This window comes from Pristis pectinata, chromosome 18 (genome assembly GCF_009764475.1).
Source record: "Pristis pectinata isolate sPriPec2 chromosome 18, sPriPec2.1.pri, whole genome shotgun sequence".
Taxonomy (NCBI): Eukaryota; Metazoa; Chordata; class Chondrichthyes; order Rhinopristiformes; family Pristidae; genus Pristis; species Pristis pectinata.
Window position 1 is genome coordinate 14930001 of NC_067422.1, and position 19112 is coordinate 14949112.

The window sequence follows — 19112 nt, forward strand, 5'->3', positions numbered from 1 at the left end:
TAAAAACAAAATGCAGAATCCGAATGCTGCCAGCATTTTCAGTTTTGGATTTCCAGCACCTGAAGTTGTTTATATTTAACATTAAAAACATTTACCCTTCATCCCGTTTTATCATTTAATCTCCCTTGTTTTCCCTATTATACCCCTTAGATCTTTCCACCCCATTTAATCTGCATTTTAGAATTATCCAACCTTTGAAAGGCATTTGGTTTAAAACTTTCCTCTGCAGCCACAGACACTGCCAGCAATGTGACACCACGTCAGACTACAGCATGCGAAGTATTTTGCTTTTGCAGATGAATGAAGGTTTGATGGACGTGTAACCTGACCAAAGGGCCAAACTCATCCTTGGGGGGGGTAACGTTTGCCTCTGGTGTGGAGAAATGGCCAATCAGCTTTGGCCCTGCTGGAGGGGGGCGGGACCGATCTCCATCACGTTTCCTACGTCAGAGTTGTCATCGTCCAATGGGAATGGGATGTGACGTCAGCCCTTGACAGCTGTTACAGTGTATCGATTGGGGATCGGCGTGAATGGCGAGTGATCGGGAGCCGCAGTTCGCCACTCAGAACGGGCGCTGAGCCGGCGGGGGTGGGCGGGGGGAGGAGGGGGGGGCGTTCGGATGTGGAGCGCCGAGGATGAGCCAAAGTGATGCTGGCGGAGAGGGAGCCGCGATCGCCCCTCTCTGCGCCTCCTTCAATCAGGACTGCACGTAAGAAACTGGCCGCCTCTCTTACTCGGCTTTTCACTCTCGTTAATGTGTCCAAGCAGCTTCCCCCCAGCGCTTCGGGACTGTTATCATCACTCTGATGGGAACGGGCGGGGAGTGGCTGGGAGCCGAACTGTCAGTGGGCCTGGTTTTGGCTCTTACTGTTTTCTTTACCGTTGGAAGTAAGGGTCAGATTTCAAAATTATGCAGGTCATGACACACTTTTCCCTGTAGTAGCCCATTTTTGAATTCAGCTTGCATTAAATAATAGATGGTCTTCTGTTGTGTATAATAATACTTAAATAATTTTTGCAACTTAAATTTACTTTGGGTAACCCCACAAAGTCAAAACCTCAGCCTGTTTTATCACAGAAGTTTACAGTTAACATAGAAGATAATCTCTCAGCAGGTATTGTTTCTTTACCCATCTTAGGTGTTACCCTGCTACTTTCCCTCTGAGGAGCAGTTTTGATGAAATCAAAGTCATCACACTCAACATTTTTGCATAGAAAATGGAGTAGGCCCTCTTCTTTCTCCTTTTGCAGGTTTTACTGGTACATTGTTGTGTTGTCTGGTTCCAAAGTCATACGGTCAGAATCAGATTTATTATCACTGACTTATATGACATGAAATGTGTTATTTTGCAGCAGCAGTACAGTGCAAAGACATAAAATTACAATTAACAAACATAAATAAACAGTGCAAAAATAAAGGAATAATGAGTTAGTGTTCATGGACTGTTCAGAAATCTGGAGGGGAAGAAACAGTTACTTACAAGATCCCTTTTTTTTCAAAGCCAATTGATTGGAAGTAAAAACAGAAAATGCCAGGGGAATTCAGTAGGTCAACTGTGGAGATAGAAACAGTGTTGATGTTTCAGGTCAATGGCCCTTCATCCAAAGGGTCCCTGCTGAGTATCCCCAGCAGTTTCTGTTTTTATTTCAGATTTCTAGTTTCTGCAGATGTTTTGCTTTTCAGTCATTTCCAGTAGAAGTCATGGTGATTAGGAATGGCGTTGAGGATGACTTCTGCCATTTACCACCAACTTTTACCACCCCCCCACTCTGCCCCCAATTACTTTATCTGACCACAAACCATAGGAAATCTTACTCCCCTGCGAATGTGAGAAGCCAGAGAAGGAATGGGCCCCAAAGGCCTCTGAAGTCTGCTCTGCAATTCAACAAAGTTCACTGCTGATGTACTACAACACCACTTTCCCATCCCAGCCGCATATTCTTTGATTAATGGTTTTATTGATCTTGGTCTTTAATACACAACAGCTGAGCATTCTCTGAGTAGAAAATCATAAACGAATTATTAGCTCCACAAATTAAGAAATTTCTCATCAGAGGCCTAAGTAGCTGTCATTATTGACAGTGAGAGACTGTACTCATGGGAAAAAACCTTCCAGCATCTATAAGGTTTTCATACATGAGTCCATAAGACCATAAGATAGAGAAGCAGAGGTAGGCCATTATGTCCATCAATTCTGCTCTGCTATTCAATCATGCGTGATTTTTTTTCAGTGATACTCACACTGTTCTCAATTCCAGAGGAATATAGGCCTGCTCCACTTTTCCCATTGAATGAACCTTTGTTGCATTCCCTCTGTATTCCTCTTTTGGTAAGAAACCAGAACTCTACGTACAAACAGAACTCTACATGTTGTTTCACCAGAGGTCTACATCACTGCATCACATCTTCTTTATTGCTCAGCTTTATGCAGAATGATAGATTTATCCATCAGTGATCAGGGAAAGCTCAGCAGTGATAAGTAAAATAAACAGAGACTTGAGCATTAATATCCCCAGAATTATCCCAGTGGAATAAAAATAATTTCCATGGAATACTATTGCTTTTGATTTTCATGTGTTATGTGAACATCTTGTGCATGGATAGATATGCCCAGGGTTGCTACAGAGATCACCCTATGGCAAATATTTACAGTGTTGATGCACCAGGATTTTTATTTGAAGAGCCAACAATCTTCCCAGCAATATAACATGCATTTATACATGAAGCTTAGTGTCTCAGAAAAATTCCTTAATTTATGGGGATACTTTCTCAAGCTTTAACTTTTCATGTAACTGGCAATTCTGTTTTTATCAGAAATCTGTTTGAAACTATCAAGTAGTGTACTCTGGCCATCTAGCCAGGAGTTTAAGTAATTTGGAACTGTCCAGTACACCACACAACTAACTGGTTGGCTGGCTACATCATGTCACTTGTTCAATTTATCACAAGATTTTCAGCTGCCTTGTTGCATCTGTTATTAGATTGGATAGAATCTTAAATGATTTTTCACACTTGAACTTTATTCATTTTTGATCCTAACCACATGTCTGTGATTACAAATAAATTCATTTAGACCCCCTGAATGAAGTCGACTTCTCCCAAGCTCAACCTCTCTTTTCCACTATTTCCAGCAACAGTAATATGCTTTTTGTTTTAAAGAGTTTTGACATAATTTTGTTTTCTTGCCATTAGCATGGACACAACACTCATTTTGCTTTCCTGCTTTTCCCAGATTGAGTGTAGCAACATGGATCTTGTGACATCACTTCAGTATATCTTCTAGAAAAGTGAAGAAGCAGCAATAGTGGTACATTCACAAAATTTGCAGAAAAGAAATTTTTAATGAGGCAGCAATCTTGTTAAAGGATTTTTTTGAAGTGGTGATACTAGCCAACAATACTAAAGAAGCTCAAGATGTGTCATGTATATTGATGTTAAGAAGGCATGTGTAAGGAATCAGCAAATAAGGCATTGATGTGTTGAGCTTAGAGTTTCTTTTAAAGTAATACTTCTTAATTTTGCATCCAATTCATGCAGGTTATTTCTTGGATGATGAGGAAAGTTTCTGGGCTAGAAATTCTAAAAAGGCTTGTTAATCCATAAATGCATGAAGGCCCCTTGCCAATTCTGTGAAAGACTATGGGCAAGAAAGGGACGGCAGATTGGTGGAGGGTAGTGGAAGAGTGGGATGAGAGAAATAGGGGCAGGGAGTGGTGGGTGATGAGGAGGAGGGGGGGACTGGCAGATGTGGGAGGGGAGTAGGATCAGGCAAGCAGATTTCAGGGGTGCTGGATGGGGAGGGGATTATGGAGGGGAGTGGTTATTGGGAGGGGTGGCAGTTGGAAGGAGAGGATGGTGGGTGGGGAGGAAGAGTATGGGAGGACATGGAGAGAGGATGGAGGAGGCAGGAATGGGTGGAGGAGTGGGGAGAGGGGAGGACAATGGACTGGGGGAACGGGGAGGGTAAGTTGGCACTAGAGGATGGAAAAGGGGAGTGGAGGAGTGAAGGGAGTAGGAGAAGGGAAGTGCAGTGGGGATAGGCAGGGGAGTGCAAGATGAGGAGGGGACTGCTGAGGTACATGGGGGAGGTGGGGAGAGGATAGGATGAATGTAGAGGGGTGGGGGATGGGGCACTGAAGGACGGGGAAGTAGAAGGAGGATGGGGATAGGGAAGATGGAGAGAGCGAGGAGGGGTAATAGAAGGTGAGAGGCAGCATCTTCGGAAAGAGAATCAGACTTAATGTCTGTTAAGACAGTGAATAGTCTATCAGAATTGTCTTTCATTTATTCACTTTTTGAAATATGGGCATCATGAGCAAAAGAAGTGAATGCCCACTTTTATGATGGAAGGACAAGGACCCTGCCCTGAAGAACTCCTGCAGTGATGTCCTGGGACTGGGATGATTGACCTCTACAACCACACATCTTCCTTTGTGTGCGCTTTGACTCTAACCTCTGGAGTGCTTTCCCTATTGGTACCAATTGCTCAGTTTGATCAGGCTCCCTGAAGCCATACTCAGTCAACCATTATGGAAATGTTGAGAACAGTTGCTCCGTCACCTCTGAAATTCAGCCCTCCGTACCATGCTTGGACCAAGCCTCTGATGAGGTTGGAGTCAAGTGGTCCTGGCAAAACACAAACTGTGGTTCAATGCATGGGTTATTGGTGAATGTGTGCTGCTTGATATCACTATTGACAGCATCTTCTATCACTCTGCTGATGACTGAGAGTAGACTGATTGAACTGATTATCCAGATTGTGGTTTTCTTGCTTTTTGTGGACAGGACAAGCTCAGGCAGTTTTCCACATTGTTGGCTGAACATCCATGTTGTGACTGTACTGGAACAGCTTGCCTAGAGGTTTAGCTAGTCCTGGAATGCTAGTCTTTAGTACCACAAGTCAAATGTTATCTGGTCCGATTACCTTTGCTGTATCCAATACCCAGCCATTTTTTTTAGCTCGCCAATTTAGTGCTCAAATGCTGGGCCTCACTGTTGTTGACAATGGGGATATTCTTAGAGGTTCCATCTCCCTTTAGCTGTTTAATTCCCAACCATTATTCTCTTGTGGGATCACTTAACCCTGTCTGCCTCATACTGTTTTTGCTGCGCAGCATACGTGTAGTCGTATATTATAGCTTTGTCATTTTTTATGTAATCCTGGTTCTGCTCCTGACATATCCTCCTGCACTTCTCATTGAACCAGTGTTGGTTCGCTGGATTGATAGTATTGGTAGAATAATGAACGTGCTGGCCATGAGGTTACAGATTGCACTGGTGTACATTTCTGCTCCTGCTAATGACTCGCAGCATCTTGTGGATCCCCCACTTTAAGCTGCTGTATGTTCTGAGTCCATCCCATATAACGTGATGGTGATGCCACACATTCAATGGAGCCTTCAGTGTGAAGTTGGATTTTGCTTCCAACAGTGGTGCTGCCACTAAGCCCAACTGGTGAAGAACCTTGATGGTCCCCACGCAAGTTCTTTCAGAGTGTAGTTCTAGTGCAGCAGTGAAGTTACCAGATTACTAACCCAAAGGCCTGGGTTGACAGAAAATGTGAGCTCAAGTATGTGATGATGACCATCAATCTCCCAGAATGTCATTTTAAAAAAACATCCGGTTCTTTCATCTGCTCCAGCAGAGAGATCTGCCATCCTTATCTGGCCTGTATGTGATTCTAGATCCATTAATATTCGTCACACTAAAATTGAATGTGAAAGGGCCAAGCAAGATACTCAGTTGCACCATTAACTGCTCGTTGAAGCAGGGAATGAGTAAATGTAAGTGAATTAGATGGACCACCTATTATTGGCCTGAGCACCTAATATGGACATGGTAGAGTGGCTTCCAGCCCAGTCATCCTTGTATTGTCCTCCGCATGAATATCTAGGAATCAGTGGCTGAATGGTGGGAACTGTCCCACAGGCTAGTTAAGCAACAATCTGACATAGTTGTCCTCACAGAATCATATCTTACAAACAACGTGCCAGACTCCTACTCCACAAGTCCTGCATGAGAGGGCAGCTCTGTGTTATACAGGTGAGGGGGAGTAGCCCTGAGATTCCTCAACATTGATTCCTCAACATGACCAAAGGTGGTTTGGATAAACTGGCAAAATCCTGAAGGACATAACTGACAGATTGGCTCTGTGGCAGCAGGTGACTGAACCGACAGCGGAATTCGGGAGAACACACACCAGTCTTCATTGAGGGGTCACCGGTGGAATGGGTGAGCAGCTTCAAGTTCTTGGGTCATCATCTCAGAGGATCTAGCTTGGGCCCAACACATTGATGCAATCAAGAAGAAGGCACGCCAGTGGCTCTATTTCATTAGGAGTTTTAGGAGATCTGGTATGTTACCAAAGATTCTTGCAAATTTCTACAGATGTACAGTGGAGAGCATTCTGACTGGTTGCATCACAGCCTGGTATGGAGGCTCCAATGTGCAGGATTGAAAGAGGCTGCAGGGTCTTGTAGACTCAGCCAGCTCCATCACGGGCACAACCCTCCCCGCCATTGAGGATATCTTCAAGAGGAGGTGCCTCAAGAAGGCAGCATCCATTATTAAGGACATTCACCGCCCAGGTGATCTTCACCCAGGACCCTCTTTACATTACTACCATCGGGGAGGAGGTACAGGAGCCTGAAGACCCACACTCAGCATTTCAGGAACAGCTTCTTCCCCTCCACCATCAGATTTCTGAACGGTCCATGGACCCATGAACACTACCTCGTTATTCCTCTTTTGCACTATTTAGTTTTGTAACTTATAGTAATTTTTATGTCTTGCACTGTACTGCTGCTGCAAAACAACAAATTTCACGACATATGTTAGTGATGATATATCTGATTCTGAGATAAATCACTTGACCTCTTCACCGGTGGTGAGGGCATGCACAAAAGTCCTTGTGGAGACACCGAGGATAATTTCATCAAATTGTGCAGCACTATGACGACGCCAGATGAAATAAATTTAGAAAGATCTGGCAGCTCAAGATCAGGCATCCGAGAAATGCTGTGGACCATCAGCAGCAGGAATGTACACCACAAGGTGTAACCTCATGCATATCCCTCATTCTACCAAGCCAGGTTATTAAGGAGTGCAGAAGACCATGACGGGAGTGGCAACAGACATACCTAAAAATATGGTACCATTCTAGTGAAGCTAACCAATGAAAACGGCATGCAATAGACAGAGCTAAGTGATCTCATAACTAATGGACAGGCTAATCCTGCTACATCGACTTCTGAATAGTGGTTTACCAGTTGAACAGCTAAGGAGGAGGCACCAAGCTCATCCTGACCCTCAATGTTATTGGTGTACAGCATGCGAATGATAAAGGCAAGGCTGAAGCATTTGCAACCAGGTTTAGCCAGAAGTGCTGAATAAATGATTCATCTTGGCCTTCTCCTGAGATCCCCACCAGCACAGAACCTGTCTTCAACAAATTCAATTCACTTCATGTGATATTGAGAAACAACAAATGCAAAGGCTAAGTACTCAGACCACATTCTGGCTGTAGTACTGAAGACATGCATTTCAGAACTAGTTCAGCTGTTCTAGTACAATTAGATTACTGGCATCTACCCAACAATGTCAAAAATTGCCCAGGGATGTCCTGTTCATAAATGGCAGGACAAATCCAATCCAGCTAATTACTATCTAATCAGTCAACTCTTAATCATCATTAAGACATTATTCAAGAATAACCTGCACATTGATGCCTATTTTGGACTTTGCCAGAAATATTTGACTCTGGAGCTCAAGACAGTCTTGGTTCGAACATGGACAGAAGAGCTAAATGCCAGCATTGAGGTGAGAGTGTGTGCTCTTGACATTAAGGTAGCACAAGAGGGAGTGTGGCATCAGGAACCCTGGTAAAACTGAGTCAATGGGTATCAAGAAAAATGCTCCAATAGTTGTAGTCATATCTTGCACAAAGACGGTTGCAGTTGTTGGAGGCCAATCATCCCAGTCCCAGGCCATCACTGTGAGTTTCTCAGGGAATCTGCTTCATCAGTCACCTTTCCGTCATAAGGTCAGAAGTGGGGATGTTCATTGATGATTTCTGGTCACTGCGTTACAGGCAGGATGTGGAGGCTTTGGAGACTGTGCAGAAGAGGTTCACCAGGATTAAAGAGCATAAGCCATAAGTTGGACAAACTTGAATTGTTTTCTCTAGAGTATCAGAGGCTGCGGGGTGACCTGGTGGAAGAATATAAAATTATGAGGGGCGTAGATAAGGCAGATGATCAGAGTCTTTTTCCTTAGGTGGAAATGTCCTATACTAGAGGACATAGCTTTGAGGTGAGAGAGGGAACATTTAAAGGAGATGTACAGGCAAGTTTTTTTTTACATAGAGAGTGGTAGGTGCCTGGAATGCACTGCCAGGGGAAGTGGTGAAAGCAATACTTAAGAAACATTTGGACAGACACAAGAACAGGCAGAGAATGGAGGGATACCGACCACGTTCATGCAGATGTGCTGTTTAAATTGGTATCACAGTTGGTACAAACATCCTGTGCTGAGGGGCCTGTTCTTCTGCTGTACTATTCCGTGTTCCATGTTTCCTGACATTCCAAAGCTTTTCCACTATTTATGATGCACAGTGAGGAATGTAGCAGAAAACTCTCCACTTGCCTGGATGAGTACAACTCTAGCAAAACTCAAGAAGTTTCACACTGTCCAGGATGGAACATTTGATTGGTATTGGTTTATTATTGTCACTTGTACTGAGGTACAGTGAAAACTTGTCTTGCATACTGATCGTACAGGTCAATTCATTACACAGTGAAGTTACTTTGAGTTAGTACGGAGTGCATTAAGGTAGTATAGGTAAAAAAAAAATAACATTACAGAGTAAAGTGTCACAGCTACAGAGAAAGTGCAGTGCAGGTAGACAATAAGGTGCAAGGTCACAACAAGGTAGATTGTGAGGTCAGAATCTATCTCATCATATAAGGGAACAGTTCAATAGTCTTATCACAGTAAGGTAGGAGCTGTCCTTAAGCCTGGTGGTATGTGCCTTCAGGCTCCTGTATCTTTTACCTGATGGAAGAGGAGAGAAGAGAGAATGACCCGGGTGGGTGGGGTCTTTGATTATGCTGGTTGCTTCACCAAGACAACGAGAGGTAAAGACAGAGTCCAAGGAGGGGAGGCTGGTTTTCATGATGTGCTGGGCTGTGTCCACAACTCTCTGCAGTTTCTTGCTGTCCTTGGCAGAGGAGTTGCCGTACCAAGCCGTGATGCATCCAGACAGGATGCTTTCTATGGTGCATCGATAAAAGTTGGTGAGTGTCAAAGGGGACATACTGAATTTCTTTAGCCTTCTGAGGAAGTAGAGGCCCTGGTGAGCTTTCTTGGTCGTGGCACCTACGTGATTTGAACAAGACAGGCTATTGGTGATGTTCACTCCCAGGAACTAGAAGCTCTCAACCCTCTCGACCTCAGCACCGTTGATGTAGATAGGTGCATGTACACCACCCCCTTTCCTGAATTAAATGACCAGCTCTTTTGTTGACATTGAGGGAAAGGTTGTTGTCATGACACCATGTCACTAAGCTCTCTATCTCCTTCCCGTACCCCGACTCATCGTTGTTTGAGATACGGCCTACAACGGTGGTATCATCTGCAAACTTGTAGATGGAGTTAGAGGTGTGCCCCATCCACCATCCTAAGAATTCATTTCCTTCACTATCTGCAAACTACACAACAGTTACTTGCCTCGACTGCTCTGACAGCCCCTCCCAAACCTCTGTCACCAAAAAGAACAAGGTGTAGAGAAATGTACCTGATTTGGAAATATATCGTCCATCTCTGGGACCAAATCCTGGAACTCATTACCAGGTAGCATTGTGGAATTATCTTCACTGGAAGGGCTGCCACTGTTGGTGGTAGAGGATGTACGATGGTAATATGATGGAGTCTGCCACTTAATGTTGCACGGTGACGTGAAAGGTTGCCATGTGTAATATTATGTGTAATTTACAATACCAAGGTAATGCTTAACTGGAAATGGCATGAATTTTTTCTCAGAAAAGTATATGTGCTTGTTTTTTTTAACCCAGTGACTAAAATTTTAATATGGCATTTGACAGACATTTCCCAGTAGTAAAGCCATTAAAGTAAATGGGCATTGAGAATCTGTCAAAATAACTGATTAGCTACCAGATTTCTGTCTTTCATCAGTGGTCAAGGACCAGTTATGAGCTGCCACAATTTATTGTGCATTTGAGTTGCTCTTAGTCATTGGTTGAAGCTGCACAGTTCACTTTGTTCGGTTTGTCTTCTTGTGCAACCGACTAGGCTTCCTACAACAAAAGTACTATATTCAATGAGTCAGCACCAGTCAATCGAATGTGATCTCTTGTGACTTTAGCCATTCTGTTCTGAAGGTAGAATAAGCATTTAAACAAAATATTTGCATAGTTTGGCAACCGTTGAAATATCAAATTGTGTTTTTGTGAGTATGTCGTTGAAACCTTTACCCTGGGACAAATAGGACATGTAAATGATTTAGTTCAGTCTTACAAAGCGATCAGGGTGTGTGGTGGGGTTGATGGTCTTGGAACAGAGTTTGCGGTTGAGTCAGTGTCTTTTGTGTTATCAGTTGGAGAGAATTACACAAGGTCATGAGAAATCTTCAAGTAATAAAGTTAATAATTATATATTACTCAAAATTATGTTCTGGGTGCACTTCTGTCATAGACAACATCACTGTTGTCAAATTTGTCTAATTTCTATGTCAAAATTTCTATTATAAATTCCTCTGTACAAATCTATTTTGGCAGCATGTCATACTGTATTTATACTACTCCATCAACCTCCCCCAGCCTCCTCTTTCCCCCCTTCCCACACCCCCACCCACCACCCCACCCCACCCCACCAAGTTGTGATATGGTGGCACATTGGACTTTGTCACTCAGCTACTTCATTTGCATTATGGAGAGCTTCATTTCTTCACTTACTCATTGATTTTTCTTGTTTCTAAAATTGCTGCAAATTGGTTATTTAATTAAATTAATGTGGAATTGTCAGCACACCTATGTGACTGCTGGCGATACCCCACATAAGTGACAGAAATGCTGGGATCTCCATGTGAACACGGAGGGCCTGAAGTTGCTGACAGTTGCTCAGAGTGTTTTTCATGGATGTGCTCCAACATTGGACTCCTGACGGATGTGCAAAGTTGTGGACATTTCCCTCTTCTGGTCAGAGGAAGAAAAGGAGAAAATGCTGGACTCACTCAGCAGGTCAGACAGCATTTGTGGGAAGAGAAACAGAGTTAACATTTCAGGGCGAAGACCTTTCATCAGAACTGGGAAGTAGAAAACAAGTTAGTTTAAGTTGCGGAGAGGTTAGAGAAAGGATGGATAGGACAAGGGAATATCATTGATCGGATGAGGTGAGGGTTGCTGTGGTGATAAACTGTTGATGAAGCCATTTAGTTGATAGGTTAATAAGGATAGTTAAAGAGAGAAGGGAAAAAATACAAACAAAGGAACATGTAAAAGCTGTGAAATGCAGAACCATAGGAAAGGCCCAGCAAGTCAGGCCACGCTAGAGGAATAACCGTGTCAATATTACGGATGATCAATAGCAGAACTGGCCAGAAAGTGAGTTACTTGTAATTGTTGAATCTGATATTGAGTTGGGAAGGATGCAATGTGTTCAGGCAGAACAGGTGCAGTTCTCAGGAATGTGTGTGTCCTCATTATAGCAGTGAAGGAGGTCACAGACAGATTGATCAGAGTGGGAATGTGATGGAGAATTAAGATGACGGATGTTTAGACCTGGCAGATTGAGCTCCCACCCAGTGATTTCTTTGGAGGAGAGTGGCTGCAAGGGAGTGAGGAAAGTATTTTTGCTAATTGTTTCAGTCTATCGAATCATTTTATGTTTTTTAATTTCTTGAGTAATATGAATAATTTTTCATAGTTTTTATTAGTGTTTGAATATTTCAGTGTCAGAAGCATCTGAAACTTAATGTTATTGACAGATTAGACTATTGTTTATTGACTACAGCTCTGCCTTCAATACAATAATTCCAAGCAAGCTTGTCACCAGACTCCGAGACCTAGGACTCAACGCCTCCCTCTGTAACTGGATCCTTGACTTTCCAACAAACAGACCGCAATCAGTGAGGATAGGCAGCAATACCTCCGATGATTATTCTCAACACTGGTGCCCCACAAGGCTGCGTCCTCAGCCCTCTACTCCCTATACACTCACAACTGTGTGGCCAGATTCTGCTCTAACTCCATCTACAAGTTTGGAGATGAGACCACCGTTGTAGGCCGTATCTCAAACAGCGATGAGTCGGAGTACAGGAAGGAGATAGAGAGCTTAGTGGAATGGTGTCGTGACAACAACCTTTCCCTCAATGTCAACAAAACAAAAGAGCCGGTCATTGACTTCAGGAAAGGGGGCAGTGTACATGCACCTGTCTACATCAATGGTACTGAGGTCGAGAGGGTTGTGAGCTTCAAGTTCCTGGGAGTGAACATCACCAACAGCCTGTCCTGGTCAAATCATGTAGATGCCACAGCCAAGAAAGCTCACCAGCACCTCTACTTCCTCAGGAGGCTAAAGAAATTTGGTTTGTCCCCTTTGACTCTCACCAGCTTTTACCGATGCACCACAGAAAGCATCCTATCTGGATGTATCACAGCTTGGTATGGCAACTGCTCCGCCCAGGACTGCAAGAAGCTGCAGAGAGTTGTGGACACAGCCCAGCACGTCATGAAAACCAGCCTCCCCTCCTTGGACTCTCTCTTTACCTCTCGTTGTCTTGGTGAAGCAGCCAGCATAATCAAAGACCCCACCCACCCGGGACATTCTCTCTTCTCTCCTCTTCCATCGGGTAGAAGATACAGGAGCCTGAGGGCAAGTACTACCAGACTTAAGGACAGCTTCTACCCCACTGTGATAAGACTATTGAACTGTTCCCTTATACAATGAGATGGACTATGACCTCACAATCTATCTTGCTGTGACCTTGCACCTTATTGCACTGCACTTTCTCTGTAGCTGTGACACTTTACTCTCTACTGTTATTGTTTTTACCTGCCCTACTTCAATGCACTCTGTACTAACTCAATGTAACTGCACTGTGTAATGAATTGACCTGTACAATCGGTTTGTAAGACAAGCTTTTCACTGTACCTCGGTACAAGTGACAATAATAAACCAAAGCCAATACCAATACTGATTTGACAGCTGCCAAACCAAAGAGTGAGGCTCAGCCAGCTCTCAAAAGTTCTGCTCAGTTGCACCCCCAACCATTGTCCTCCTGTCCCTACACCCACTTAATCTTACTTAAGCCATAGTGCAAGTCTTTGCTGCTGAGGATTGGGCTAATTTCCTTCTGCAAGTTTCCGCCAGGGAAACCATATTATGCTCATGTACCAGCGACAAGCATAGACAGCATGCTGCTGACTGTAAATTTTGGACCAATATAAAACTAAAGTATAACATAATGATAGAAGATATAACTTTCAAATGGGGACTGAATTACATCTGTACCTGTTGGTTCAAACTCCTGCTGTCCACAAGCCATTCTTCACTTGAAGACTACAGATTGATCATTCTGCTATTCAACGCCATGTGTGATTGACTAATATATAGCAACTAGTATCCATGGACTGGAGGTCTCAAATATCTAGCTTTACTTTTTACAATTGCATTTTTTTAAATACCGTAACCTAAAAATTATAGGGCACTCTAAATGGTTATAGCAGATGTCTGTCAATGCCCATTTTGGTCCTGGGTATGCTACTGCAAACCTCTATGGTGTTATTGAACAAGCAATGTTGTTCTGGAATTGAAAAATGGCACCTGAGACCATGGCAGAACCCTGTGGGGAGAACCACACAAGGCTTGTTTGGTCATTGATCAGCTAGGTTCCTGGGATGGTGGAGTGGAGTTTGGTTAATGATCAGGTAAGTGGCCAAGGTTGATTAGGTAAAGGCTGGGATGGGGGATAGGGCTTTGTGTCAGGTCAGGGGTCGGGAAGTAGCTTGAGGGGTGAGTGTTGTGTGTGGAGAGGGGGAAGACAAGGCAGTGGGTACACTGCTCATGATTAGGGCCTTCAATTGGTCTGATTGGAGGGTCAAGAGATAGATCAGTCAGATGGTTGAATCGGCACTGTGGGTAGAGGGCTTGTAGGCTAAAGGGTCAGTATGGGACTTAGCTTGGAAGATTCCTGTTCTGTGAAGATATAATTGCCTCAGGAATATCAAACAACCCCCATTCCTGGGGAGACTTGGCTCCAAAAGGTGACAATCTATTATTCACGTACCACAGAAATAAGGTAAGATGTGCACATGAACTTCTGTGACAGAGTGAAGAATAGGAAGAGTGTGTCAAGTTGTATGTGATAAAGATTCTTGTTTTTTTTCTGTAGATCTTTGGCAGTTGGTACAAACTCTGGTTATAAACTTTTCTCCCTGGCTTCAGTGGACAGATTAGAAGAAATCTACAGATGCAGTGAGTCTCAGCTCTTTTATTCCATTTTGAAACATTTAAGAACCGCATGTCATTGTTAATTGTTAATGCTTTTGAAAGATTTTCCATATACATGTCTAATATTTGTGGTGTATGAAATAATGCAATGAATATGCTAGATTTATTTGTATCATAATATCAAAGATACTTTAGAAGTAAAAATTAGGTTGGAAATGGTATCCCTTCAGAAATGTGACTTTTCCTAACAAGAAGTATTTGAATGTATGCTGTTTAACATGAAGAACTACATATCTTGTTTTAATTTGAATGGATGTTTTATTCTGCTTATGCCTTTCAAAGCTGGGGAATGGAACAGGCATGTGTCTTCGAGCCTTGGTGTCAAATGAGACTGGGTCCAAAGGGTGCAAGGAGAACATGGAGAAAGTAATTGCACACTTAAACTCCATGGGGGTCATTTTTAATTTTAGAGCAACAAAGTTGACTGATGGGTGTATTTTTCAGAGGATGATGGAAGTAGAGGCAGGAAACTGTCTGTTACTCTGGCTACCAGAGTTTGAAGTGTCCTGTTTACCCATGGTTCCAGCAGTGAGTGGTGACTCAATTTAAACACTTACTCATGATGGACGAAGTTAAGCTGTAGTTTATGGTGTAGCATACTCTCTGAAATTGATGCTAATGTGGCCCATGTACACCTGAGTCTGTGGGGAATATTTTAAAGTGCGGGTTGGTGAGTATTTGAAGGCTTGAGCAAGAGGCTGACCTTTGTATGTAAATTGAGTATATCAGCCTGTTTGGGCACAATCCCTTTGGGAGAGGCAGGTGGTGTACTAACATGGTAAAAAAAATCACTCGATTGGAGCAATATTTCAACACAAAATTTCAGCGTTTTCCTGGGCATCCTGAAGCTTGCCAGTGAGAGCAAGTCAGCTGTGCAGTGGCAATGAAGGGGTTGATTCTAATTTCGGAAAATGCTGCAATAAATACAGTACTCACAGTTTTACTACACACTAGTGGAATAAGATTTTGTTTATAGCTCTCTTCCTGAGAGTTTACTTTCTAGACTGACAACAGCAGCAAGAGACCAGCCCTAGTATTGTGCCCTTGGATTTGTATCTGGGCAACTGACAGGCAAGCAGCTTGAAGAAGTCTTATTCTTCTTGAGTACTCTGACACAGAGGCAGAGTACTCTTGGTATGTCCATGCATTTGTGCCTCAGAGGCAGAGTTTGGTGTGTCAGATGATGGCTTCCTGTTCCCTTGAATCTGATGGGTGCATATTGGCAATGTGATTTTTTTTAAAAACCTCTCTCTCCCCTGCTGCTCCAGCCTCCCGAGCCAGCCCAGCGCTCAATGAGCCTCTGTGTTTATAGGCAGGGGGTGGAGCAGAGGAGGGGCAATGTGATTATTGCCTTTAATATTTGTGCCTCCAGATTCTTTCAGGGTTCTGATAAAAGCATATTGAGGATTTCCCCCCAGTTTGTAACCCACGGTGCATGACAGGATTGTTTCTCAAGGAGATGGGGAGGCCACCCTGTGAACATTGCTGGTGACCGTGCTAGTCAGAATGTTGGGTTTGGGTCTATGCCTGACTTCCAACAGATGCAGTGTATCATTGATTACAAATAAATGGCATCTGTTTACTTGCAGATCTCACCAGGAGCATTCACCTCTTGCTCTTAGGGTTTCAGACTCCATAAGGGCACTGCCTAGGAGCGTTCCACCAAAGCAAAGCAATATTCTTTGCAGATGGGATTAGTTGGGTGGCACTGAGCACAATGGACAAGAAGTAAAGTTGCTTCAATTGGAATTCTCACTTCTGTATCTGCTTTTCCCCATTATCCTTCTTCTGGAACAGCCACATTTCTCTTCATTTGGCTGGAGAACACTTTGGTTCAGATTGTTGCAGTGAATGTAACTGTCATCTCATTTAATTCTTGTTTAACTGGAGTACGCATAGACTCATTTGATTGGAATATTTGTTTCATGGAGTTGCCCACTCTGTCCACGCAAAAAGGCATTATAATGCTCTGAATCATCAGTAACTCTTGCTTGAAATGGTCTCTATTCTTTCTGCAGTTGTATGCTTCAAATTACTTCTCGTCTGCTCTTCAATGATTATCTATTTCATTGACCGCTTCGGGCTCACAACTGTGTTCTAGCTGAGCTGAAAAGTGGGCTTTACCCTCTATGATTTCTCCACTGTGGCCCATAACTTCCATTTTGTTCATGTGAAGTTTGAGTCACCAGACAAAAGCCCTAATATCCATCATACCGATCCTCACAAAGTGAGTTTTTGAGTGGGTGGATGGTAAGTAAAGGTCCTGTGCCCTTTGGGAGTGAATTGGCTTCTGCATGGTCTTCTAGCCTGTGAGGTTCATGCCCTCTTGCTGTAAGTCTAAGTGCCTTGCTGGAAAGGAAAGATAACAAATGGGATTGATAAGACTGTTGCAACATATTATGAAAATGATATTTCACTCTATTGAAATTGTCGGCACGAATACTCTGTGACCTGAGTAATCCTGAGATTTAATTGTGCTGCGCTACAATTGGGACACCCCATCTCCAATTGGCCACTAATCTCCAGCACTTTCTCTTATGTGTTTTTTAGCTGCAAGGTCTTCGATAATTCCATAAGATAATGGTTGATCCAATTTTGGTCTCAAAGCCGTTTTCCTTCTCTCTCCCTATACCCCATGATTCCCTTGTAGTTTAAATATGTGTCGATCTCCACCTTGAATACATTCAATGCCTCTGCCTTACCAACTGTAGTAGAGAATTCCAAAGAGTCACAACCCTCTGAGAGAAGAAGTTCCTCCTCATCACTATCTTAAAAGACACCTCTTTATTGTGCAACTCTGTCCCCTAATTCAAGATGCTCACAAATGGAAATATCCTCTCAGCATTCAGTTTGTCAATCCCCCTTGTACATTTTAATACGATCACTTCTCATTCTTCTAGATTCCAACGTATATAGATCCAACCTGCTTAATCCCCCTCATATGTCAGCCCTTTCATCTCAGGAATTAATCCTGTGAACTTCTTTGCACTGCCTCCAATGCAAGTACATCCTCCCTTCAATATGGAGACCAATGTGCAGTAACATTGCAGCAAAACTTCCTTACTTTTATATTCCATATCTCTTGCAATAAAAATCAGTCTATTAACCTTCTTAATTACTTGCTATTAAGGCATGCCCAACCTTTGTGTTTTATGTCCCAGGACACCATCCCACTACTCCCCACCTCCCCTACATTATGTAGTCTTTGTGAGATCCATGACCTCTTGCAACCTCAACCACCTTCCCACATGTATCTTGACTCCTTTGCCCTTAGAGGTCAAGGTCCTGATCACTCTCGGCTTCCTAGCCTCTGGACCATTTCTAGCTCTGTTGCTGATTTTTGCTGCGTGCGCACTGCTCCTGAAGGGAGGTCATCCAAATTCCATAATCAGGGAAAGAAGACTTCATCTACTTTTTCTCCTGCCCACAGTAGCAGGCAGAGCGGGTGCAGGGTTTGCTTGCATTGCAAGTTTCCCCAAAGTGCAGACATTCATAAGATTTACAGAGACCTCCCTGACACCCTTCTGCCAGAAGCACCTGGTTTCCAAATGTAGCACTGAGTTAATATGTAGGTTAATATCCAGGCCTCTCCTGGGACATAGAGGCTCATTCAGCAATGAGAACACACGGAGACAAAAATTACCCACCCTGTATTTCTGATTTCCATTGGAAACAATCATTCTGAACCATTTCAGCTAATTGATAAATAACAATGACACGTGTTTCTTAGCTCACAAACCATTAATCAGGTGCATTAAGAAAAACAGATTGCAAAAGCAAAGTCAAATAAAAGAAACAAGATAAATCATTGTGATTTGCTTAGCTTACAAACTAGTTTAAAAATAAGAAAAGCAACAGACTGCTGGAGGAACTCAGCGGGTCAAGTAGTGTCAATGGAGGCAAAGGGATAGTCAATGTTTCGGGTTAAGACCCTGCATCAGGACTCATGCAGGGTCTTGACCCGAAACATTGACCATCCCTTTGCCCTCACAGTTGTTGCTTGACCTGCTGAGTTCCTTCAGCTGTTTGTTTTTTTTGCTCCAGATTCCAACATTTGCAGTCTCTTGTGTCACTACTTTAAAAATAACTAAATTACTCAACACTGGTGGTTTTTATGTCTTGGAACAAGCAACTGAATGGTAAAACTTATTCATGAAATTGCATATTTCCAAGTGTTTCCCTTTTCCTGTTTACTCAACAGGCTGGATTACTTTAGGTACAGTTAGTTGTGCTATAACACATGTTTCCATAATGCAAATTGATTATAACATGATTGATGGATTAGGAAACACTATTAGCATTACGCAGGCCGCATTGGTTATAGCACGATCGTAATCATGTAGACCTGTTTAAGTCTGTGCTTTGAAGGCAGCTACAGCCTATTCTACTATAACATGACTTATTATAACATGAGGTTTCTCAGGAACGTGACTATCATGTTATAGCAGAACTACCTGTATTACATTTTCTTGTTATTGTAAAAAGTTACCTCAACAAATATGTGCCGTGAAGATTGAGACAAATCCTTAATGCTCACACCAGAGTGGAGCAACACCAATTTTTTTTTAAGGCTTAAGGAGAGAC

The 19112-nt window shown here is 43.0% G+C and overlaps 1 protein-coding gene across 4 annotated transcripts in view; it reads left to right on the forward strand.

Annotated features, from left to right (window-relative positions):
• The first annotated feature begins 464 nt into the window (after positions 1-464).
• The window catches only part of wipi1 (WD repeat domain, phosphoinositide interacting 1), an 82574-nt gene continuing 63926 nt past the window's right edge, over positions 465-19112 (forward strand). For 2 of the 4 annotated variants that reach the window (XM_052033259.1, XM_052033260.1), the window contains exons 1-2: positions 584-710; positions 14410-14492. In XM_052033259.1, the coding sequence (XP_051889219.1) occupies positions 637-710; positions 14410-14492 (157 nt within the window). In that variant the 5' untranslated portion in view covers positions 584-636. Of the gene's footprint in view, positions 711-3277; positions 3310-14409; positions 14493-19112 lie in introns of those variants that run through there. The other 2 variants (XM_052033258.1, XM_052033261.1) reach the window with 2 other exon arrangements.